General features: G+C 40.9%; 1 protein-coding gene across 1 annotated transcript in view; it reads left to right on the top strand.

Moving 5' to 3' along the window:
* The first annotated feature begins 4,822 nt into the window (after window positions 1-4,822).
* The window catches only part of tecpr2 (tectonin beta-propeller repeat containing 2), a 35,375-nt gene continuing 15,129 nt past the window's right edge, over window positions 4,823-25,068 (top strand). Inside the window, exons 1-15 of the mRNA XM_060880229.1 lie at window positions 4,823-4,976; window positions 7,410-7,650; window positions 7,741-7,869; window positions 8,837-8,968; window positions 9,720-9,877; window positions 13,714-14,020; window positions 14,811-14,943; window positions 16,323-16,736; window positions 17,203-17,915; window positions 18,516-18,699; window positions 19,038-19,211; window positions 22,465-22,645; window positions 23,632-23,773; window positions 24,111-24,351; window positions 24,570-24,659. Of these exons, the coding sequence (XP_060736212.1) occupies window positions 7,411-7,650; window positions 7,741-7,869; window positions 8,837-8,968; window positions 9,720-9,877; window positions 13,714-14,020; window positions 14,811-14,943; window positions 16,323-16,736; window positions 17,203-17,915; window positions 18,516-18,699; window positions 19,038-19,211; window positions 22,465-22,645; window positions 23,632-23,773; window positions 24,111-24,351; window positions 24,570-24,659 (3,238 nt within the window). The 5' untranslated portion in view covers window positions 4,823-4,976; window position 7,410. The remainder of the gene's footprint in view (window positions 4,977-7,409; window positions 7,651-7,740; window positions 7,870-8,836; window positions 8,969-9,719; window positions 9,878-13,713; window positions 14,021-14,810; window positions 14,944-16,322; window positions 16,737-17,202; window positions 17,916-18,515; window positions 18,700-19,037; window positions 19,212-22,464; window positions 22,646-23,631; window positions 23,774-24,110; window positions 24,352-24,569; window positions 24,660-25,068) is intronic.

Here is a 25,068-nt window from a genome sequence, read left to right as displayed (position 1 = left end):
CTCATTTTATACAACCGAGCAATAAAGGGTTAAGGGCCTTGTTCAGGGGCCCAGCAGTGGCCGCTTGGTGGACCTGGGGTTCAAACTCACAACCATGTGATCAGCAGACCAACATCTTAACTACTAGGCTACCACATCTCCTGGTTATGATGATCATTTCATAGAAATCCGACAAAGATTTAACCTCTTGTTTTGAAGATCAAAAGTCTCTCGAGAATTCCTACTCAAAAATATTATACCAACACCATCTAGTGGCAGAGACACAAAACCTCTCACATATTCGAGGGTAGAACAGCAAAATGACATGGCCTCAGTCTCAGATTTGTACAAATACTTAACAACGATTCAAATCATTTGTTGCTCATTTTTACTAATAAAACTAATAGCTTTATATTTACAGAATCATGTTATTTTATAGAAAACTTGTTTATGTTCAGATTTATATTACATTGTTGTTGTTTTTTCAGATAACTAATCGGTTCGTAATCGATGTGATATAAATATGAACATAAATCTAAGATTTTTTTAAAAGAATTTTTTTAGATTTATGACATAATGTAGTGAAAATCACTTTTACAGTTTGCGCTCTGAATGTTCATTCTCATTAAGAGGTTATATATTATTTAAATCCACCAGCTGGCAAGTTTTGTTGGAGGAAACTAGAGGAAAACCATAAATTTATAATGTAGTCATTTAAAATAAGATATTTATGGTTCATTTGAATACACTGCTCACCAGGTATAACATTGCTTGAATTTGGCATTTGGAATTTGGCACTTCTAAAAGTTATTCTGGATAAGATCTTTGTACAATATTTGTACAATATGAACGAACTGGACCGGTCAGATAATACTGAGGCCCTCTATAGGAAAGGACAGAGCAGGATGTTTTATTTAACATGTGTTCTAGGCTGTTACAAATGTTTTGAAAGTCTGTAGTGGCCACTGTTATCTTCTTTGTTATGGTGTGACAGGGAGGTGGCAGTGGGAATGGTGGTGCCAACAAACTGGGTAAGCTGGTGAGAAGGGCCAGATCTGTGGTGGGGATGGAACTGGACTGCGCGAAGGGAGAAATGAGGATGAGAGAGAAGCTGAAAGCTTGTCGCAACTCAGAGACACATCACAGGGTGAACCAGGGTCTTTCGTCCATATATCCACTTTACTGAACTAAGTAAAATAGATTTAGAATAAAACAATGAAGAGACTCTCCAGACCTGGATGAAAAGGAGCAAACTTCTTTATTGCAGTCAATCAGCCAACAATTCCATTGAGCTCAAGGAAAACATACACAGCCCGATGCAATAAACCACATACACACAGATCATCCAGATGCATGCCTCAAGACATCTGAGGGGTTCTTTTGAGCCATCAGCCATCAGGTTACACACCCCAACAGTACCCAGTACCTCCTACTCCACTGACACACACACACACACACACACACACACACACACACTCAACACTTGTCATTCCACAGATATTGTACATGCGTATATACATAAACAGAACTCTAGCATATGTAATCACACACAGATCTATTTCATTTTATTATATTCTTCCTATTGTTCTTTATTACCTCATACGATTTTAGCTATTTATTTAACTATTTTATGCTGTGTCAACTTGAATTCGAATAAATAAAGCCACATCTTATTTCACGTCTAATAACATATCATGCTATTTCATCACAACGCCCTCTATTGCGCAAGCATCGTATTGCAAGCTTGTCGGTAGAATCTGTCTACAATGTCTATGTATGATGTTAATCGCTTTGTTCTTCTTCGTTCATATTATTATGTTTACGGAAACTCCCTGGATGTGTATTACATTAAAATGACATTAAACTGAACCTTAATAAGAGTACTTTAAACTATTTTTTTTATCATGGTATGCTTGGTAATACAGGGCTCTCCAGTTTTGAACACAGGCAAGAGTGACATCTGCTTGGATCACTGAGCACAATTTAACCAAATACAAAGTATGTGTATGAAAGAGAGAGAGAGAGAGAGAGAGAGAGAGAGAGAGAGAGAGAGATTATGGTGTTGTTTATTGTAAGTGTTTGTTGCCTTTTTGGACTCCTTTATCATTTGTAATGTTGCTCCCATTTAAAACAGTTCGGCTCAAGCCCAGCCATTTTTACGGTCATGATTGAGGACAATGTCCTGTCCAGAGACAAGCTGTTTCGTGTTGAGGTTTTGTTCAAACCGACTATTGAAAATACCCTCTGGCCATCAGCATTAGAATGTGGAAGCACTAAAACCAAGGCTGCAATCTTTGATAGCCTCCCAAATTGGTTCAATCCAGTCACCTTTGAAAAAAGGAACCAGGGGCCTCTATTACTCAGATGTTTTTTGGCACCATCTCAGGACCCCCAGCTTGAGAAACACTGGCCTAGACTACTTGTTCTGAGAAGGTGTTGTCAGTGAACCGGGGCCCCCGGGCACCATCTCAGGGCCCCCAGTTTGAGAACCACTGGTCTAGACTACTTGTTCTGAGCAGGTGTTGTCAGTGAACAGGCTGTAAAACTGTTTGCTAAGTTACAGATACTCATGAAAAACTGATGCTGATTATCTGGGAAACATCTCTAACAGCAGTCAAACTGTCATTGTTTGTGTCAGACAAGCTGTGAATTTGTTGTAACATTACAACAGGAGATCATGACTTACTATGTGCACAAAGTGATGCTCGCAGCTCCAGTGGTTTTCTCTGTGGGTGAGCGAGGATGATGCTGAACAATTCCAGGATCTGCTTTTTTTTTTCCATTGGTTGTTGCGTTAAATCTTACTCAGATACAATAGTGCTATTCTCTGATTGGCTATTGTGTAACCTTTGTTTTTGATTGGCTGATAAATGTCAGGCTCGACTAAGAACTCCAGCGGAGATGCGCTTGATTCCTGCCCGGTTCCATAGAGACAGCGGTGCGGACTGATACATTTTGGGCGCTGTGGCATATTAAATATATGATAAATAGTCAAAAAGTTTTTCTGCATGAGAAATACAATGTGTGGCGGGAGAGTGACAAAAGACCCAAATGAGTGACTGTCACTCTCAATGCGTGACACTTGACAACCCTGGTAATAACATGGTTATTATGCCCCTTTTCCACCGAGGCAGTTTGAGAGCTGGTTCGGAGCCGGAGCCTTAATGTATTTTAAGTAGGAGCTGGGGGCGGGGCTACTGTTAGATAATGTACCTTAAGTAGGGGCTGGGGCGGGGCTACTGTTAGATAATGTACCTTAAGTAGGAGCTGGGGGCGGGGCTACTGTTAGATAATGTACCTTAAGTAGGAGCTGGGGGCGGGGCTACTGTTAAATAATGTACCTTAAGTAGGGGCTGGGGCAGGGCTACTGTTAGATAATGTACCTTAAGTAGGACCTGGGGGCGGGGCTACTGTTAGATAATGTACCTTAAGTAGGAGCTGGGGGCGGGGCTACTGTTAGATAATGTACCTTAAGTAGGAGCTGGGGGCGGGGCTACTGTTAGATAATGTACCTTAAGTAGGACCTGGGGGCGGGGCTACTGTTAGATAATGTACCTTAAGTAGGAGCTGGGGCGGGGCTACTGTTAAATAATGTACCTTAAGTAGGGGCTGGGGGCGGGGCTACTGTTAGATAATGTACCTTAATTAGGAGCTGGGGCGGGGCTACTGTTAGATAATGTACCTTAAGTAGGAGCTGGGGGCGGGGCTACTGTTAGATAATGTACCTTAAGTAGAGGCCGGGGCGGGGCTACTGTTAGATAATGTACCTTAAGTAGGAGCTGGGGGCGGGGCTACTGTTAGATAATGTACCTTAAGTAGGAGCTGGGGGCGGGGCTACTGTTAGATAATGTACCTTAAGTAGAGGCCGGGGCGGGGCTACTGTTAGATAATGTACCTTAAGTAGGAGCTGGGGGCGGGGCTACTGTTAGATAATGTACCTTAAGTAGGGGCTGGGGGCGGGGCTACTGTTAGATAATGTACCTTAATTAGGAGCTGGGGCGGGGCTACTGTTAGATAATATACCTTAAGTTGGGGCTGGGGGTGGGGCTACTGTTAGATAATGTACCTTAAGTAGGGGCTGGGGCGGGGCTACTGTTAGATAATGTACCTTAAGTAGAGGCCGGGGCGGGGCTACTGTTAGATAATGTACCTTAAGTAGGAGCTGGGGGCGGGGCTACTGTTAGATAATGTACATAATGTACAGAAATGATACATTATCAGCACACATGATAGTAGTTAGCTACATGCTAAGGCTAAACTTTTTCTGTGTTAATGATAAAATAACGTTATGTACTTTCTCGATTACAACCTCCGTTTATACAGATTACATGGAGCTGCACGTACACGTTGGATTCGCCTCGTTTGGGTGTTAATTTAGGTTCAAAAAGCCATGAGCATTAACAGTAAAGTAACATCCGCCATTGTTGTTTTGATTGTGTTTGCCGCTGCTGCGTTGACGTTGCTGGGAAACGTGACACGTATATACAGTGACGTCAGACTCGGCTCTGTGATGGCTAACCGATGCAAAGACAAACCGGTTCTTAGAAGGTTCGTCAGCGGAACCAACTTTGAACCAGCACCAGTGCTAGCTCTGAACCAGCACCTGGTCCTTTTTGGTGGAAAAGGGGCACAAGTCGAGTCAGAAATGACTCCACATTTGACCATTTAGCTCACTAGATGCACGTTTGCACGTGCCATTATTTGCTATACTATATAGTGCACTTATATAGGCAGTGAAGAGCTATATGGGCTTCGGCCATCCTGCCGCTGTGGTAGACGAGTCTGTATCACCTGAACGGTAGGTGGCGGTGTCGGGTCACTTCATTTCGCTTTCACTTTTTTAAAGCAAAGGAAGAAGGTCGTCGGGCAACATCAACAAGAGCAGACATGTCTGTGATTTGTTCATGCCGTATGTCAAAACATTGCTGGCAGACTGAGAATTTAACACCGACACTATCTTTATTTGTACCGTGAACGTATCTCGCGTCAGCTTCAGTGTAAGTAGAGTGTGGTGTAAGAGTGGTGCTCTGTGGGGGACCGTTAATATTCCCTGCACACTGACAAGCTAAGCTCGCTGAGCCCAAGCTACACAACAGTGTTGTAAAATACTTACATATTTAAACAGCTTTTATTCTTACATTATGTTCGTATTTCAGAGAAAATGCTACAGTCAATGTGGAGGTTCTGGGAGTGTAACGATATTAATGTTATTAATGATAGCTAACTGGCTAACTGAACGCTGTACGTTGTTAGCTAGCGGCTAATATTAAATTATCTCGTTATCTTATTCATTATTGTATGGTCTTTAACCGTGTATAGCGGCTGTATTTAACACTACAGCTAATCGTGTTTCTCTAATGGCTCTAATTGTTCCCTGGTGTTTCTTACAGGTGTTTTTGAATAAGGAGGAGAAACAATTCGTGGTGTTTATGAAGGGACAAGTAGCTAATGTGCGCTCGAGAAGTCGTCAGATGACTTTATAGTTTCATTTGCTTGTTTATTTAATCGGCATCATCGCTTGCGTATCAAAATCAGCTCTACACGAACAGCGAGACACAAGAAATGACGTTGACTCAGATTGTATCGGAAACATTTAGCTTAAAGATAAAACAGATTGTTTATAAAGATTGCCGAAAGATTTATAAATTGCAAATCTAGCCAAGAAGAGAGTTTTACAACTCAGTGATTGATGAGTGATTGGTGATTGTGAACAGGCGTGATCAGGGATTAGTCAGGGCGATTGGGTATTAGTAGTTATGTAGAATAGTTGCTAGGGTCAGTGGCGATTAGTAGTAGTGGTATTAGTAGTTATGAAGAATAGTGGTCAGGGATTAGTTGCTAGGGTCGGTGGTGATTGGGTATCAGTAGTTATGTAGAATAGTGATCAGGGATTAGTTGCTAGGGTCGGTGGTGATTGGGTATCAGTAGTTATGTAGAATAGTGATCAGGGATTAGTTGCTAGGGTCGGTGGCAATTGGGTATTAGTAGTTTTGAAGAATAGTGATCAGGGATTAGTTACTAGAGTCAGGGGTGATTGGGTGTCAGTAGTTATGAAGAATAGTGATCAGGGATTAGTTGCTAGGGTCAGTGATGATTGGGTATTAGTAGTTATGGAGAACAGTGATCAGGGATTAGTTGCTAGGGTCATGGGCTATTGGGTATTAATAGTTATGTAGAATAGTGATCAGGGATTAGTTGCTAGGGTCAGGGGCGATTGGGTATTAGTAGTTATGTAGAATAGTGATCAGGGATTAGTTACTATGGTCAGTGGCGATTGGGTATTAGTAGTTATGTAGAATAGTGATCAGGGATTAGTTGCTATGGTCAGTGGCGATTGCATATGAGTAGTTATGAAAAATAGTGATCAGGGATTAGTTGCTAGGATCAGTTGTGATCATGGATTGGTTGTGGTCAGTGGTGATCAGTGATTGGTTGTGAAGAATGGTAATTGGTAATTGTGAACAGTCTGGGATTAGTACTTAGTAAAAATGGTAATCATGTATTTGTAGTTATCAAAAATGGTGATCAGGGATTGGTTGTTGTGAAGAATGGTTATCAGAGATTGGGCACTGGAAACAGTTGTAATTAGGTATTGGTTATTGGGAATAGTGGTAATCATTGAGTGATTGCTGGGGATCATATTGATCTGGATTTGATCATTAGGAATATAGACATGCGCAAAGGAACTCAATCAAGCTTTGCACACTGGTGAAGACTCAAGCCAAACCTTCTCACTAAACTCAGTATAACTACTATATAACCAGCTGTAAGATTTGATTCAGAGAGCCATAGTGAGCAAGACAATTCTAAGGTCTGCTCAAAGAACTCACTTGCCCACATCACAGCTGCTTGTTGTACAAGTTGAGAGAGAGAAGGTTTGGTTGATTCATAACCATTGATTAAAGCCTGGCTGTGTTGTGTTGCATAAGCATATGTTCACAGTTGCGTATGATACAGTGTCACAATGTTTATTTGTCAGCAGTTGTTTAGGATTCTTGACTTTAGTGCAGTATGATTTGCACCCTGACTGCATTACTGTGTTGCATTACTGAAGAGTAGGTTCTTTAACAGTCCGATAGCTGTAAATCATTGAATGTAGGATAAACAAATAAGATCTGCTCATATCAGCTATACATATGAGAGTATAGCACATGCATGGTGTTGTACATTATCATGAAACACAAGTTTACAGCGAGTTAGTTAATAAGCTTATGTAAGGACTCATGACGCTGCTTGAATTTCTATCTGCAGTCTACAGTCTGAGCTCGAAAGTAATCAGCTCAAGTCTCGCTTCTTCGTACCCTTTTGTGCAGTTATTTGTGGTGCTCTTTTATAACATGTTTCTCCAACAGTTCAGAACAACCTACCATAAAATATTTCTTAAGCTGTGCTGCTACCTTACTTACCATAAAATGTGTTGCTATTTTCAGTATGCAGAAGGATCATCTAACCATGGCAGCTCAACCATCCTGTCTGGCCCTGAGGGAATTTTGCCCTCTTTACTACCTGCTCAACTCCATCCCTGCGAAAGTCCAGAAAGGCTTCCGCTCTATCCTTGTCTATCTCACAGCTCTGGACAGCAACATTGACTACATCGCAGTGGGCAGCAGCATCGGCATGCTGTACCTTTACTGCAGGAGAGTAAGCCAGATGAACAAATACAACCTGGAGGTATGACCATTCACCTACTCAATTCACTCTGTGTTACTGGATCAGGTTCCTGTTTTAAAGCTGTTGATTTTGTGTGTCTGACCTCAACAGGGAAAAAGTGAGGCTATCACAGTAGTGAAGTTGCTGAGTTGCTTCGATGACCTGGTGGCTGTTGGTACCGCCTCGGGCCGCGTCACGCTCTTTCAGTTAGTGTCGCAGCTACCAGGCAGGAATAAACAGGTATATAGGCTCTGCTGGAAGATATTATTGTCACGTTATTCTGATTAATATAAACGTATTTACTTTGAGCAGTAAGTAGTTGAGTAGTTGAATTTTTTTTCTGGATTAGTAATATTCTGTAGAATTTATATGAGATGCTGTTTAGCAGTTCATCAATATATTAAGTAATAAGAAATAAAACATAGCACCTCATGGCACAAAGAAGCCGTTGTGTTTATAACTCCTCTGACAGTGAGCTCTGAACACTGAATTTTCCAAATGATGTGAAGTTCACAGTATAGAATCATTAAATTGTATGACTTTCTTAAACGGTTGCACGCCAGTCGTTTTCTGAAGCACCATCATCTTTACGTTTTCCCACCCCTAAACGTGATGCCGAACAAAAACTGTGATTGGTTGCTTTACATGTCAGTAAGATAAAGAATGACATACTTTTATATCTGTTTATAGGTATGTTAGATGTTGTGAAACATCTGCTTAACAAATTAGTTCTGGTAAACATTTGGCTGCAGTTTATGTTGCTGGGAAAATTAATAATTCTCGAAGACTCTCCAATGTCCGAAAACTTTACTTCTGATAGTGGAGACTCCTTCCAAAATGTTAAAAAGAAATTTTAATGTATTCATATGGAACATCCACAAATATTGTACACATTTAAATTGATTCATTTTTATTCACATTCAGGGTTTTTATGTTTAGCTACCCATAATTTTCTGATATACTTTTATTTATTAGTAAGTTATAACCTTGATCCTGGAATGCATCTTACCTATATGGAGCATCTGCTATACAATCCAGTGCGATTTGATATTTTAATATAAAAAACGATAACATTAAAATCGGAGCATTGATATTAATTGGTGCTAGAGCTGCTGCAAACAAGAGCACGGGTCTTGGTTGACATTTTCTGCTTTATGTTTGTGTAGTTGACATGAACTTTATGGCTTTGTATAAATTTTGCTTGCAGTTGAGACGCTTTGATGTCGTTGGTCTGCATAAGAGCACCGTGACCGCATTAGCATGGAGCGCTAATGGCATGAAACTCTTCTCCGGCGATGATAAAGGGAAAGTGGTCTATTCCGCTGTGGACCTGGACCAGGTGCAAATCTATGCTTAGCTTTCTGACAAACATACCTGGGATATTCTGATAGATAGTAATATTTCTGAAATGATTTGTGCTTTAGATTGCTGTGAGATTTTAGTCAAAATAGCATTGCTTGTCCCTGAACATACTGTGCATCCATCACCTATATACAAAATTCTGTATGTATTGATGTTACCTAACTTTTTTTGACACGACCAACATGAAAGAGTGTTTAGGGAAAAATTATTTATATATATATATATATATATATATATATATATATATATATATATATATATATATATATATATATATATATATATATAGTTTGATAAAATCCAAATTAGTCAAGCAGTTAAAAATTTCCAGGCCGTTTTCTTTTTCAGTTAATGATGCAACCATCAGTGCATCCACAAAAAAATGACAAAACATCATTGATTGGTTGATGATAGACACATGAACAAAAATGAGTCAACAGGGCACAATAAAACAAAATAAATCAGTAACAGCAATATTTCTGTTACAATCCATTCATACTCAAATGAGCTTAATAGAACAATTGTTGGACAACCGTGCAAAATACATGCATCCGAATGTTCGTATATAATTAAACATATACTACTTAATTAATGTATTAAAATAATACACGACTAGAGATTATGAATCTCTGAGTGGTGCTGTAGTGTTTATTAACATGCGTACACAGTGGTTAAAAATTGTGTTTGTGCGAGTCGAACGTAATGTAGTGTGTGTGTCTCAATCACAGGGTGTGTGCAACCCAGTGGTGGTGTTAGAAGAGGCATCAGCCATAGTTCAGCTGGAATACAGTCAGAAAGTGCTTCTTGTTTCTACCTGTCAGCGCTCTCTTGTGTTCAACACTCAAGAACAAACTGTCCAGCAGTTGGGAACCAAACCCAGAAAAAGGTAAGACAAACTAATCCTACATCTCTCCTTCATCTGGATTGTGAGGGCCTATTTATTATGGCAGTAATGTATTTTTGGGACATTGCAGTTTTGAGATATGCAATGCGTTTGGAAGAATATTAAGACGACTCCTAGTTTTGTCGCACTTTATCGTGTTGTAATTAAATTGACCTTCGACAGTCCACAAACCATGTAGAAGCATGTCTGGCAGCAATTCTGTCTTCTTGATTAAGTATCTACACATTGATAACGTTGTAAATCTGGATGTGGGCAGGTTCCACATTCTTCCTCATCCCAGTAAGATCTGTGGGAGCTTCTGTCTGGTCTTTGCCTGGGCTACTCAAGGACTTGTCTCAAAATCACTTTAGTATTGGCTTACAACTGTTATATACAACAGTATACAACTGTTATGCTGAGAAGTCTTGTGCACTCTGTGTATCTGGCTGCATTCATCCTTCCCTCAATACTGACCGATGTCCCAGATTTGGCCACTGAAAAGCACCCCCTAGACATGATTATCTATTTGATGAGCAGTATGAGTTTCTTTCAGAGTCCTTTTTGTGCCTGTTGATATTATGACCTGTCTAGAGCGAATGGTATACATTATGCTTTTCTTGGTCTCTCATCCTTGTGGAGGACTGTTAGATTGACCAATGGGTTCTGAGTCACCTCTTTGACCAAGGCCTTACTAGTCCTGTTACTCATGTTGGTCAGATCTCACCCAGATCTTTGTTATGGAGGTTCACAAATTCCAGTCTTGTTGTTTTTCTAAATCTTGTTCAATTCGGATTAGCCAAGGTGCCTTAGCCTAAGGTCTAAATACGATTGAAATATGTGAGATATACTATATGGCCAAAAGGATTCCTAATTATTGACTTCAGGTTTTTCAGTCGCACCCATTGCTAACAGGTGCATAAAATCAGGCAAATAGCCTTTGCATTCCTTATAGACAAGCATTGGCAGTAGAATGGGTCATACTGAAGAGCTTGGTAACATTAACTGGGGCACGGTCATAAGATGCAACCTTTACCACAAGGCAGTTTGTGAAAATCCAGAGTTCTGCCTCTGGAAGTAACATCAGCATTAGAACTGTGTCTTGAGAGCTTCATGAAATGGGTTTCCATGGCTGAAGACCTGCACACAAGCCACTCGTGTCACTATGTGCAATGGAAAGCATCGACTAGACTGGTGTGACACATGACACCACTGACTCTGGGGGAAATGTTTTCTTTGGAGTGATGACTCATGCTTCATTATCCGGGAGACTGATGGACGGTGAATGCTACCAGAATGCATAGTGCCAACAGTAAAGTCTGGTAGAGGATTATGATCTGGTGGAGGATTATGGATTATTGTAGACAATAGTATACTACTAACTCTGTGGCAGCATCTTGCGGAAGACCCTTTCCTGTTTCAGCATGAATGTGATCCTGTGCACAAAGCGAGTTGCACAAGTACACAGTTTGATGAGCATAGTGCAGAGGAACTCCAGTGGCCTGTAAAGAGCCCTGATCTCAACCTCACCTTTGGGATGAATTGGAACGATGATTGGCTGCCATGTCTTCTGTTCCAACATCAGCGCCTGACCACACAAATGTTCTTTTGACTGAATGGACACAAATTCCCACAGACACACCCCAAAATCCTTCTCAGTAATGTGGAGACTGTTTTAGCTGCAGATGTTAGCAGCAAGATAGCGCTATTGCACATAATTTTGAAATGACACGTCACATTGGTGCAGTGGTAAGATGTGCACATATTTATGACCATATTTATTTTATTTTTAATAAACCTGTAAAACTCATAAAAAGCCTGTTTTTACTTGTCTGTTATCATGTTTAGATCAATCTCCAAAACCAAATTGAATTTATTTTAAACTTGATATTAAAACACAATGAATTATTCCTATACTGAACAGGTCTGAATACTTTCTCACCATATATGACCTTGGATTTGCTAGGGGAATGTGATCAGCTTGAGAAACCGCAGAAGTAACTGGTCATGTTGCTGCTTCGTTCTTAAAATAACCTCCCATGACATTGAAATTGAAATCGTATATACACCTCAGTCATGGGATTTTCATTTCCTCTGTCTCAACCCTATCATATCCTTGTATTAGTCTTCAGAATGTCTACTGAAGAAAGAAGAAAACACATAATAGCAAAAATACTTTCACACTACCAATCAGTATAAACTTAAATGTAGGGTCTCCGTTGTTTGAAAGCCAATGTTGACATTTGAAATCACCAAAACAAACACGCCCCTAACCCAAATGGGTCCCACCCCTGTATTGATAGTTCTGCCCACACATACATACGTAACCCAGGAAAATAATGGAAAGAAATGTGTCTTTATCATAGCTGAAGGGAAGAACAATACGATTGCAGATAAACAAACAAGCAAAAATGACACACAAGCATAATCATGCAAAGGACGGCATATATTAGTTCTGTGTAACAAAGCAAAACCAACGTTACTCACCTATCGAGAAGGAAAAAAGCGACTCGGCGTCTTAAGTAAAGTTGGTCACATATTCACAGATTGGAGTTTCCCGAGTCAATAACTCCTGAGCTAAACGCTGTTACTAGCAAAACGCGGTTGTAGCTGCGTCTCTACATTACTACGATAGAAAAGAGGTGTTATTTGTGTAGTAACAGCGTTTAGTTCAGGAGTTATTGACTCGGGAAACTCCAATCTGTGAATGCGGCCAACTTCCTGCTCCTTCAGTTCTCTCCAGCGCTGGATAGCTGATCCTATATTAACACGGTCCTACTTCTTGCCTTATCGTAAGCGTTTCTTCGCTTTCTTTCTTTGTTTTTATCCTCCATGTCAATGTTAAGCCGAAATGAGTTTCCTCCGCAGGGTGGCTGGGCGCTCCCTTAGAGACAGGGTGAGGAGCTCGGTCACCCGGGAGGAGCTCAGAGTAGAGCCGCTGCTCCTCCACATCGAGAGGAGTCAGCTGAGGTGGCTCGGGCATCTGTTCCGGATGCCTCCTGGACGCCTCCCTGGGGAGGTGTTCCGGGCATGCCCAACCGGGAGGAGGCCCCGGGGAAGACCTAGGACACGCTGGAGGGACCAGCATGTCTCTTGGCTGGCCTGGGAACGCCTCGGTATTCCCCCGGAAGAGCTGGAGGAAGTGTCTGGGGAGAGGGAAGTCTGGGCGTCCCTGCTTAGGCTGCTGCCCCCGCGACCCGGCCCCGGATAAGCGGTAGAAAATGGATGGATGGATGTCAATGTTAAAACCGCTTTCTGCTATTGTCACACATGCGCACTGAACACTCTCTCCGCCGCATATTGACAAGCCCCGCCCCTTTCTGCTCATTGGCTACACGTTAGTTTTGTTTTTGTTTAGTTTGTCGTCCCGACTCAGTTTTCTGAAGCATTTCTCAAACAACGGAGACCCTACCTTTAAAAGTAAGAGCATGTAATATCAGTGATTTTTACAATAGTAGCTGGTAGCGAATAAAATGTGTGTTATGTTGTCCATATATGAATAAGCATTTTGGAACTGTCATGGAGGTTGTTGATCCTGAAATTCTAATTTCTGAGACTAACATTGTCTAGTAGAGACAGCTTAAAGAAGCAGAACATGTTTTCGATTCCCAAAGGATTTCAAGAAAATGTTAGGAAAACATTTTTTGTTAGGAAAACATACATTTCCTGCTACTTACTCAGTACTACTTTAATAATTACTTCTAATCAATTGCAGCAGTGAACCTGTACAGGAAGATGATATGGATTAAAATGTAAACTGTAAAACAAATAACTGTTCTGCACATATCGGTTCATTAAGGCACACTCCGTGTTCACTAAACTGCTCTCTCCTTCTCTTGAAGTAACGGCAAGTTTGGAGCCTGTTTCCAGCCTGCTCTTTGCAAGCAGAGTGACCTTCTGGTTTACGCGGCACGGCCAGGCCTTCGTCTCTGGAGAACGGACGTGCGTGGACGAGTACAAGAGACGCACGTACTCAAGCCGCTCTTTAACCAGGATGTACCTCAGTTCGAGCTCTTTCCTCGCTCAAGCCCCAGCGGTGCCTATCGGCCCAGCGATCGGCAGCTAGGGCTCGTCTCCTGCTTCCTCAAGGAAGGATGGGTGCTCAGCTGGAACGAGTACAGCGTCTACGTATTGGACTGCACCAACCAGGTACAGTGTGATTGCACTTTACAGAATTCAAGTGAATTTCTACTGATGACATTTCACACTTGGGCCAAATGTTATTGTCCTGTAAAGAGTCATTGTTATTTAAAGTTATTATATAACAGATACCTTATTTTGAAACTGACTTGTACGTGTATTTTTTTTATTGAACGATTATTGATTTAAACAATGTTTGTGTGTAAATAAACGTTGAAGTGTATAAATAACTCACTTCTCCATCCCGGGTAGTGCATATACAACACAGTAGCATAATATATGAGGTGGAATCGTTCTATTTTCCTGTTAATGTCTGTCTGAGAAAAAATCATTTTCATTTTATGTCCCATTACCATTTAATTTCTTACATAACAATGTTATCAGTTTTTCTATATTGAATGTTATTATGGTTTTAAAAGCACAGCAATTAAATTTTTAAGAATAAAAGTGTCGTTTGTTTTTGGGGTTTTTTTTTGCGAAAAATAATAATTTGTGTAATAAAATATAGTATAATGAAGACCTTGGTGATATAAATCTAGAAGGAAAGAAAATTACAATGTTAACAATTAATGTTTATTATTTTGAACCGATTTATCAAATACAGGGGATGGGCAACAATAGAAACACTAGAAACAAAAGCTTGCAGTCACTGCAAGAAATATATAAATAAAAATATAAAAGTGTTCATTTAACCTGAAATTGTTTTACAATTGTTGTTTGACTTAAATTGTTGTTTGATTTAAGAGCGCTAGCTACGGCTGGGTTGTAAAGTAAAAGGCAGTTCTTTGTTCGCTTATAGGTCATCGTCGGCGGGATGGAAAGCTGTGGAGACATAGTGTCTGTGTCTTGCACAGAAAACGAGATCTTCATTTTGAAAGGAGACCGTGACATCATGCGCATCTCCAACTGTCCTGAGGGACTGGTCTCCAACAGTAAGACTGTTTTTCTTATGTACAGTAGGAAAGACGTTCTCCAAATATTTACTTCCTCCAGGATGACCGAATCATTTCAGACTTTGTAGCACATCACAAGGCTAATCTAAGTATTTCCAAGAATACAGTATAATTCAGTGGTGCATAGTATTAGCTTCACTATACAGCTTCCTAGTGAACTTTTTATATGTCTCCTGAACTGGGCAACCCGAAGACAATCTCCATTGTCTATACTATATGCAGGTTACATATTAAAGCTTATGTACAGTACATGTGGAAGGTTGGGTTTAGTGTCAGCGCTGTTATGACAATGAGAAGTACTTGAGTCTAGTCAGAGCTTTCCTATTTTTTTCAGTTCAGTTGCTGCTCAAGCTTTACATTATTTGCGTCTCAGCGAATCTTCATTCCAGTGAGATGAAATGACAGTGAATTTGCTCATTATTTCATATTTACTCATGAGATCTTGGAACAAACGTGATTTTTTTGAAAATTACACACAAGGGGGAATTCGAATGCCTGGAATTAGAAGGTGACACACACTACATGGTAGTTGCAGGGTCTACACTACTACATTCAGTCTGCTAAGTCTGTATCCCAAGTGGCTTGATAGCTTCTGGGTGCATGTGGTACTTGAGTCATTGCATGTGGTTTTGTTCTTCAATCCACATTGCAGAAGTTAAAGAGAAGTTTTTTGTTTGTTTTTTTTCCTTAATGCTTTCCCATAGATCCCTAATTACTTCAATGTAAAATTGCTGATTAACAGTCTGCCCAGGGGGAACAAACTTCCTATGAAATCTATATAAATAAATAAGTAAAAAGTTCATGCATGTCTTGTGGACTTGGAAAGCTTGCTCTAGCATAGTCACTGCTTCAGCAGCGGTTTTATCACATTTTTTGCATTTTAAATGGGAATTGAACACATTAATTCGATTGAACAACAAAATGGCACACGGGATACCGACATGCGTGTACGTTAAGCATGTGCCAAAATTGAGTTCCAGGAACATTTGGGTACCCCCTTGTAAATGTACACAGTATTGTTAAGGTCTTCACACATTATTCACTTTCTAATGTTACCAGGGTTAAAGGCAGTCGATTGGGAATAACACAAGAAATAACATTTCTTTGAAACCGTGTACCACTTTCTTCTGACCATGTTTATGTTCTCCCTGATCTCCTGACAGATATCAAACCCTGATTATTACTGTTAATTTTTGTTAGCTTGATGGCCTTCCACCATACATGCAACTTCAGAAATATTGCACACATTAAAAAGTTTTATACCAACACAAAGAGCACAGAATGAACACACGGATTCTGACAATAATGAGACATATTTTTTTAGATTCTAATCAAATTTTTTTTTTCTGCTCTCTTAGTGTCAGATATGTCCTATCGCCTAATCTCCCCTCTCTCCACCCCAACCGTTTTGCTCCCCGCAAACGGATCGGTGGAAACGGCCCAGCCGATCAGGACCGTAGCTATCGTTGCAGAATCAGAAGAGCGGCCCACAGGAGCAGTGGAGACCGAAGAAGCACAGGAGGGGTTAACAGAGGCACGGGAGGAGTTCAGCCAGGCACTGGAAGCACTAGAGGTGTCGGAGGATGTCGAGAGCCAGAAGGCGTTAATGGACACCCGAAGCCGCAGTAGCTCCATCACATCATGGGACAGCACACAGGGAACTTCTGAGATGTCCTGCAGCCGCTACAGCAACATCACCCAAGAGGATTTTCAGCAGGAGCTAGTTGTCAAACCTGTGAAGTTGAAAAGGAAGGGCAAGAGGATAAGACAGGGTGTGTCTTTATCAACATTAGCAAGTCTGATCTACTGTTTATTTCCTGTACACCATTACTGTATTCATCACATTGGATCTAATGAGGTCTAAGGAGATTTATTACAACCGATCCGTTCTTTATAAAATACACAATATACGGTTTGTGGACAGGTGACAGTCGCACTCATATGGTGATTTTTCCCTAAACTGTTCCATCACACCCAATAATTAATCCAATGTCTCAATAAAAAAATATTATTACAATATTATTATTATTATTATTATTATTATTATTATTATTATTATTATTATTATGTTACCTCATCTGTTATATCTTGGCATGTCATCCGCCAAGAACAGACCCCATTTAGAGGTTGTGTCATCCCCAAGGTCTAATGTTTTAACAGAAACATTATTTGTTTCACTTTACAATGAAAATGAGAACGTTGTATTTTGCTGCAGCTCTAACTCCTATGCTTTCACAGAGAGTGGGAATTGTGTGAATGAACACAGCAGCTGGTCAGAGAGCGTGCACAGCCAGGACGGCTTGACCAGCGACGGCATCCCCACACCTGCAAGCGAGCCACCCTCAGACCGCACAAGCCTACTGTGCAGCAGCCTGGACCTCCACAGCAACGACTCTCCCGATCACGAGGGCTCTGTGTGCATAGATCCGCTCAGCACCGAAACACTTTCAGCACAGAACCTTTCAGAGAAATCCCAGATTCAGGACCAGGAGGGTGGTGAGAGCAAAAAAGCAGATGATCAGCTCGCATGTCCCACAACCCTCTGTCTGCAAGACATGGACTGCCAGGTTTACAGTGACCCTGCCAAAGTCGAGGAAAGCAACGAGCAAACAAGCAGCACGCTGGATGTAGACATGCTGCTGGAGTGCACTTTCTCCTACATGCATGCAGCTAACGAAAAGCCTGACACGGAGGAACAAACTGAGATACAGCCTAAAGACGATTCAGCAAGGAACTTTGATTTGGACTTAACGTACTATTCCATCAGGCCACTTCCATATTCCCCAGAACCAGAGCCAGAGCCATCACCCTCCAGTGACGAGGAGGACATATACGCACACGGAGTGCCATGTAGTGCCAGCCTGGGGGACGGCCTCAGTAACGCAGGCCTTCAGAGTTCTACTGTGAAGCAGACAGAGCAGGAAGAGATGCGGCTCCACAAAACAGACCAGGTAAGATTCCACGAAAAAATTGTACACACAATGAAGAAAAGAGAGAGAGGGAGGGAGGGGGGAGAGAGAGAGAACCCGCTTTGCTCAGAGTGTAAGCAGGGACACTGGCAAGACAAGTGATGACTGCAGATAACACAGATTTAGGGGCACCCTAGACATAAAGTCACTAGACGCTTCACTATCAACAAACGAACCTAAGACAGAGTTCCAGAGAATCCATGCTGTAAGAAATCAGGCCTGTAATTTCCTCAGAGGAGGACAGAAAAAATGGCCATCAAAATGGTATCAGTTAATGTCCACATCAACTATCAGAATGTGGAAAAAGTAACATTGGTGCAGCACAGATTCTAACTTGACTCAACTGATTTTCTAACAATGATTGGTTTAAAAACAGAATACTTTTTCACTAAAGAGTGGTAAACCATCTGTACCAATACTTCACATTTCTGTCACTGTAGCAGTAATGATGATTTGAAGCTATTAATCTGGTCATTGAGAGACATTTTGTGGGCTTGGATGTATCTCTTGAATGGGTCGATCCTGCTTGTGTTTATATCGCAACGAGTGGCACAACTGAATTGCTCTGTACTGTTGGTGCAGTTGGCCGAGAGTTGGATGGGCTACAGCGGGCCAGGTTGTGGCATCCTCAGCCTGGTAGTGACTGAGCGACACATCTGGTGCCTAGATTTTAAAGGAGCCCTGTACTGCAGCAGCCTCACCAATGGCAGCCTGAGCTGGCAGAAGTATGAAGAGAATGTCCAACAGGTGGCGTTGTCACCTTCTGGTAAGCAGATCTTTATCCATTCTCAGCTTTTGCTTTATGGCAGGACTTCATTTATTATACAGATTTTACAGACTGTTAAAGGACTGGACTTTTAAGATTGCTGTATATGGTATCTAGTACCTCGGGTAATAAAATGTAATAAAAGCCACATACATGTATATTAATCCAAAAGATCTGATCAGGAAAGGCTGGAATTCTTCGTTCAGAGACGTAGTGAAATGGAAAAGTTCATAGTTTACAGAGCCGTGTAGTTAGTAGTAGAATGTAAAGAGTTAGTATTGTGCTGTGAGGAATCAGAACATAAATACAATATTTGTGATTCCTGTTTGCCTTCTTAGGCTCATTGCTGTGGAAAGTGGAACAGAAGACCATGACAGCCTATGCCTGTGGAAAAGTGACTATCAAGGGGAAAAGGCACTGGTACAAAGCCCTGGATGAGACTTCCTTTGTGGCATTGAGTGATGACACAGCCTGGATCATACGTACCAGCGGAGATCTTTATCTCCAGACAGGTGAAATGAATTGGATGCTGAGTTGTACTTCAGTAAGATCTTGTGACTAAAAGCGTGTGTGCGTGTGCGTGCGTGTGCGTGCGCGTGTGTGTGCGTGTGTGTGCGTGTGTGTGCGTGTGTGTGCGTGTGTGTGCGTGTGTGTGCGTGCGTGTGCGTGCGTGTGCGTGCGTGTGCGTGCGTGTGCGTGCGTGTGCGTGCGTGTGCGTGCGTGCGCGTGCGTGTGTGTGCGTGTGTGTGCGTGTGTGTGCGTGTGTGTCCTTGTGTGTGCGTGTGTGTGTGTGTGTGTAAATTCGGAGTGATGGACAGCAATTAAGTGTCGCATAATCTTTTTTGTAAACCTGTAGTAAGTGGGATGCTCCATACTGAATCAGACAGAGAGTTGCATCAGAAATTGTAAGTAAATTATAATCGAATGTAACAGTTGCATTTAAAATTAGATCTATGTAAAATTTGTATATAATACTATAATGCTCTATAACATAATTTTAGAGACCTGCATCAGGACTGAGATTTGCGTGTGCATGCATGTGTGTGTAAAGTGTTGATTGTGCTAACAAAGGTACGTCTCATCTCTCATATGGGACCAGGTCAAATTTAGCTGATGACTCCTTCTCCATACACCTTGTTAATTTGGAAGTTTTTGTTGTGTGAAAAAAAAAAAATGAAAACAAGATCAATCGTGACAGAGCTTTTTCCAAGATTAATATGATTTAGCAACCAACAAATTGGAAAGAAGAGGGAAAACAAACAAGCAATAGCTTGTAGTCACCTGCAGCTAGTAATTCAGTTCAATTCAATTCAAATTTATTTGTATAGTGCTTTTTACAGTTGACAATGTCTCAAAGCAGCTTTACAGAACATAAACATAGAACAAAAGGTTATTATAAAGATTAATATGATACAAAATTCAAGATTAATATTAGAGATATTTAAATGTGTTTGTATTTATCCCCAATGAGCAAGTCTGAGGTGACTCAGGCGGCAGTGGCAAGGAAAAACTCCCTTGAATGGTAAAGGAAGAAACCTTGAGAGGAACCAGACTCAAAGGGGAACCTCATCCTCATATGGGTGACACTAGAGGGTGTGATTATAAATATACAGTCTGACAAATGTTGTATTCATGCAAAAGAACACATTGGGTTGTCATCTCCTCTTTAGTATAGCAGAGTCTAACTAGAGCTGGAACATCTCTAGATGCCTTTGGATCCTCACATGGTTGTCCTCATCTCAGTGGAGGTCCAAAATCTTCATCACACGGAAAACAATCGGAGCTGGTACAATTTCTGGATGCCTCGGGATGGGTAGAAAGAGAGAAGCAGTGGAGAGGGATTAACGTAGCTGCTGTTCATAATATTACCAAGCACTAGATGATAATGTGCATTTGGTCTGATGTAATAGAGCACAATGTAAAAAAAAAAAAAAAAAGTTATTCCTGCAGCTACTTTGAGGTTGTTGTAGGTTTCTTGGTAGCCTCCCTGGTTTTCTCCCGTGGCTGATGATGACATATTGATCTTCGTGTTCTCCCATGTATACTCCTGATCAGAGATCCTATACTTTTTTTGTAAGCTCTTTGTGTCCCATGGCTTCCATACAGTTCAATCCCTTTTGAATATGAATTTGAATGGGATTGGTTTATTCTGAGATATGCTCAGATCACATGCTCCCTTACATGAGGCAGCGCACACTTCCGAAAAAAAAGGGTTATTGTAAGATTTTTATTAAATTATTTTAAGTTTTTCTCCTATAACATTACTTAACATAATTTATTTTCCTCTGGAATTTTGATGGTTTATCAAATTAGACGGTGGGAAAAAAAAAGGGCACATTTTTTCCCTGCATATTTAACAAGATAAGAAATGTTTTTTTGTGCGACTGTTCCAATACTTTTGCCTATCCCGGTTTTGGCCGACTTTTTTTGTATTTGCAGTCGCATTTACATTTTTACCTCACAAAAGCCTACAATTTTACAGGATGTGATGTCTTTTTATATCTCCTGTTCACTCCATGTATTTCATAGTGCTTTAATAGTTGACCATTAGATGGCGTTACATGACTTATTTCAACCAAATCCACTGCACTGCAGGGTCAAGAAAAGCCTTTCTTCCACAAATCGAAACACTTTCTGCAGTTGGATTATTGTGAAAGCAAGAATAGTCTGTTTGCGATTGCAACACATGCTCTTGTAGTTGCTGGGGCTCGGTGTAAGCGTTGTGGCAGTGTGTTTTACATAACTATGCAGTGTGTAATCAAGCACAGCAGTTCTCAGCACGGTCGTGCCAGCTGTCTCGTAGCTCTCTTTATGGAAATCCCCAGCAGTAGTTTTCTACTCTGGCCTCCAACTCCAACCACATTGTTCCTGTGAACACACTGACACGCTGACAGAATATTATCTCATTCTCCTAAATTTCCACATAATAACTTTTTTGACTTTCATTTGCAAAAAACAGCTCTTATTATATTCTCAGATCGTGAAGTGCTTGAAATTGAAAGCAGAAACTGACCGTGTTTCTTTCTTTACAACACCCTGAAAGTGTAAATCACTCAGCTGGTCCTGGTTTTCATAATCGGCGAGAACCTTCAGATTTTATTGTTTTATATTTTATTACATTTTGCCTTATTGCAGTAACTAATTGATATGAAGATAAGAGACCGAAAAGTGAGTAATAGCGTGATAAATTTTTAGTCAGTGATCTTTTCCCGGTGGATATGTTACAAAGAAAGAGAGAGATAAACACCATGAGGCTTAGATACAGCTGATTATAGAATTTGGGCCACCATTTCACTGAAATCTGTATCTTACAAGCTAAACCAGATCGCTTATCAAGAGGATCTAAAACTGTTCTACACTTTTACCTGTGGGAGGGCTATTTTCAAAAGAACGTTATTAGGAAACCGCTTCTTTTGAGATTTTGCCGATTCCTCAGCAATCGAAAGAATAATATTTCAATGCTATGTAAGTCATTCCTGAATAAGTCATTACAGACAAGACTTGGCATCTGTTGACCTGCAGAACATAAGAATAACTTGACCTCCTGCCGTTACCGTAGTGCGATCAGTTATTGACTCTTTTAGTAAAATGAATCAGAGCCACCATTATAATAATACGGAACAGGGTATTTAAATGAATAAATATGTATAAAGGGTGAAAATAAAGTGTAAAAAAAAAAAAAAAAGTGAAATTGAAAGGTAACGAAACAGAAACTGAGCAACACTATACAGTAGATGCTTAACTGTGTGTGTGTGTGTGTGTCAGGGCTGAGCATGGACCGGCCATGTGCACGCTCGGTGAAGGTGGACTGCCCGTGTCCTATGGCACAGATAGCAGCACGGGGCAGTGTGGTGTGGGCACTAAGCGAGCAGAGGGTTCTTTTCTACAGAGAGGGACTCAGCAGCTACTGTGCAGAGGGAGAACAATGGAAATACGACAAAGTCAGGTACACTCACCCCTCTCCAGACCTTCACCATACTTTATCCTGAAATGCAAACAAGGCTGTCGTAATATGGTATAGAGAGCAGCTGATATGATCTAGTGTTAATAATGCCTAATGATTGCTGTTCTAACTTGCTAATTATGTCTGTCTTGCAGTAAAATGGAAAAACTTTGATAAGCAGGTTCAAACTAGTGATGAATTAGTATCTGCATTCTGACTTTGGGAGAATGTACTGTTCTATCATTTGTTTATGAAGATGACACAGCTCTGATTACACTGTTATCATACTTCAGAGCGTACATAGCTGACTGTCTCCTGTAGCTTTCCAAATAACAGCTGACTGGACATTGATTTTGTCTTGTCAATAAAATTCTTACTAGTTGAGGTTTACGTGGGTAACAATGAAAAGTGCATGTAAAATTTACCCTACACTATTTAGCCAATCCAGTTTTTCTTTCCCAAATGTCCTTTCCTTTCAAACCCATGAACATTTAACATAGAGCTGTTATGCCCTTTGCTCTTACAGCAGTTTCCACTAGATTTTTTAACATGGGGATTTGTGTCTTCTCAGCCACAAGAGCATTAGTGAGGTCAGTCACTGAAGTGCAAAGTGAGGAGGTCTGGGATGCAGCCGCTTTTCCAGTTCATTCCAGAGGTGTTTACTGGTTGAAGCCAGGGCTTTGTGTAGGCTACTTGAGTTCTTCCAATCCAACCCTGGAAAACCTTGTCTTTATGGACTTCGCTTTGTCGTGCCGGAACACGTCTGTGGCCCTTATGAAAGGAGATCCTGTAAGGGGACATCTCTTCCAACAGTTTAGAGAATATTGGTGTCTAGATCAGGTGTCTACAAGCTTTTGGCCATATAGTGTCCAGAAAGACGAATTTGACATTAGAGTAACACAAAGAGTTTATGTCTGTCCAGTAAAAAAAAGCCAAAATCATTCCAGTTATCTTGTAATCTTCATATGTGGTGATGTGTGTGTGTGCAGTGAGAGGCAACATCTGGAGCCCATCTGCATTGCCCTTGGTGAGAACAACACACTTTGGGCACTGGACACCACTGGTAGCCTTTGGTTCAGAACTGGGGTCACGGCTAAGAAACCCCAGGGTGAAGACGAACACTGGTGGCAGGTACAACAGTACTACACTCCAAACATTTGCGTCTACTACCAACAACTGCATTTTATTTATTTATTTATTTTTTTCTGTTATAAAAATGAATGGAATTTGTTTACAATGCTGATTGCACCAAGAGGAATTGTGATGCGTGCCTGTGCAACTCTGACCACATTGTGTACTGGAGAATAAAAAATATTCTGATTTGTTCTGATTCATAAATAAATTTCAAACTGGATTTTCTTAAGCAAATAGCATTTGAAAGACGTTCTTGATATTTTGCTTGAATATCTATCCTGGTGATATTTCAAACTCTGCGTTTACTAGCATACATACCTGGTCTCCTGTATAGGTGAGCATCACAGATTATGTAGTGTTCGAGCAGGGCGGCCTCTTCCAGACACTGATCCAGGCCACGCAGTGTGTCGCCACAGCCACCAAGGCTCCCGTGGAGCGGGTTGCCGAGCGCTTGCGTGTGGCATTCCTCTGGCAGCAGTCTCAGTGCCACCCAAGCCTGGTCAGTGCCAACCGCAGCGGCGTGTGGATCGCTTCAGGTCGCAACGACTTCCATGTGGCCAAGGGCAGCCTTATTGGTGCGATTCTTTTCCATTATTTACATTTGCGCAGTATTTAACATATCAATTTCTCAGAGCTTTTCTAGGCTCATTATAGTGTTGGAGTAGAGAACACGAAGAACCCAGCAGGAATGTCTTTCTTCTATATTTTAACACCTAAAACGTTTTTCTGACCGCTTCTGCGTTTCGAATGTGGCTTCTCTGAGTTTTATGATGCTTTTTCAATCTTCCTTCAGGGACATATTGGAGAACTATTGTGCCCAGGGGGCTAGCATCTGCTACTAAGTGGGCATTTGTGTTTTCCTCAGCAGTTCCATGCAAAGACGGTATGTGCATCTTTCCTCCTCTTCCATTGTAGCTGCTATAGTCAGATGATAAACTGGATAAGCTTTGGACTCTAATGAAGGCTGTCTGAAACCTGGGTCTATACCCATTTTTAATTTCAAAATAGTTGACACGCCAAGGCTAAACACATTTCCACTCATTTCGTGTTACTAAACATTTCCTGTGTTGAGTCAACCTGACCTGTAGTGGAAATAAAATACACACTAGAGACAGAGACAGGCTTATTCAGCTTTTATTACTAGTACTTTTTCCATGTCTTAAATATTTATGTATAATTTATTAGTATTTGCTGGTATTGTCTATAAATTACTTGAATTTGAATTCAAACACTTGCTGCAGCCTTGACAGAACTGGTGTAACAGTAAGGATTGTGGGTCTTTTTGCTCGGCA

Source organism: Tachysurus vachellii, chromosome 10 (assembly GCF_030014155.1).
Source record: "Tachysurus vachellii isolate PV-2020 chromosome 10, HZAU_Pvac_v1, whole genome shotgun sequence".
Classification (NCBI taxonomy): domain Eukaryota; kingdom Metazoa; phylum Chordata; class Actinopteri; order Siluriformes; family Bagridae; genus Tachysurus; species Tachysurus vachellii.
This window is presented reverse-complemented; position numbering and strand designations above follow the sequence as displayed.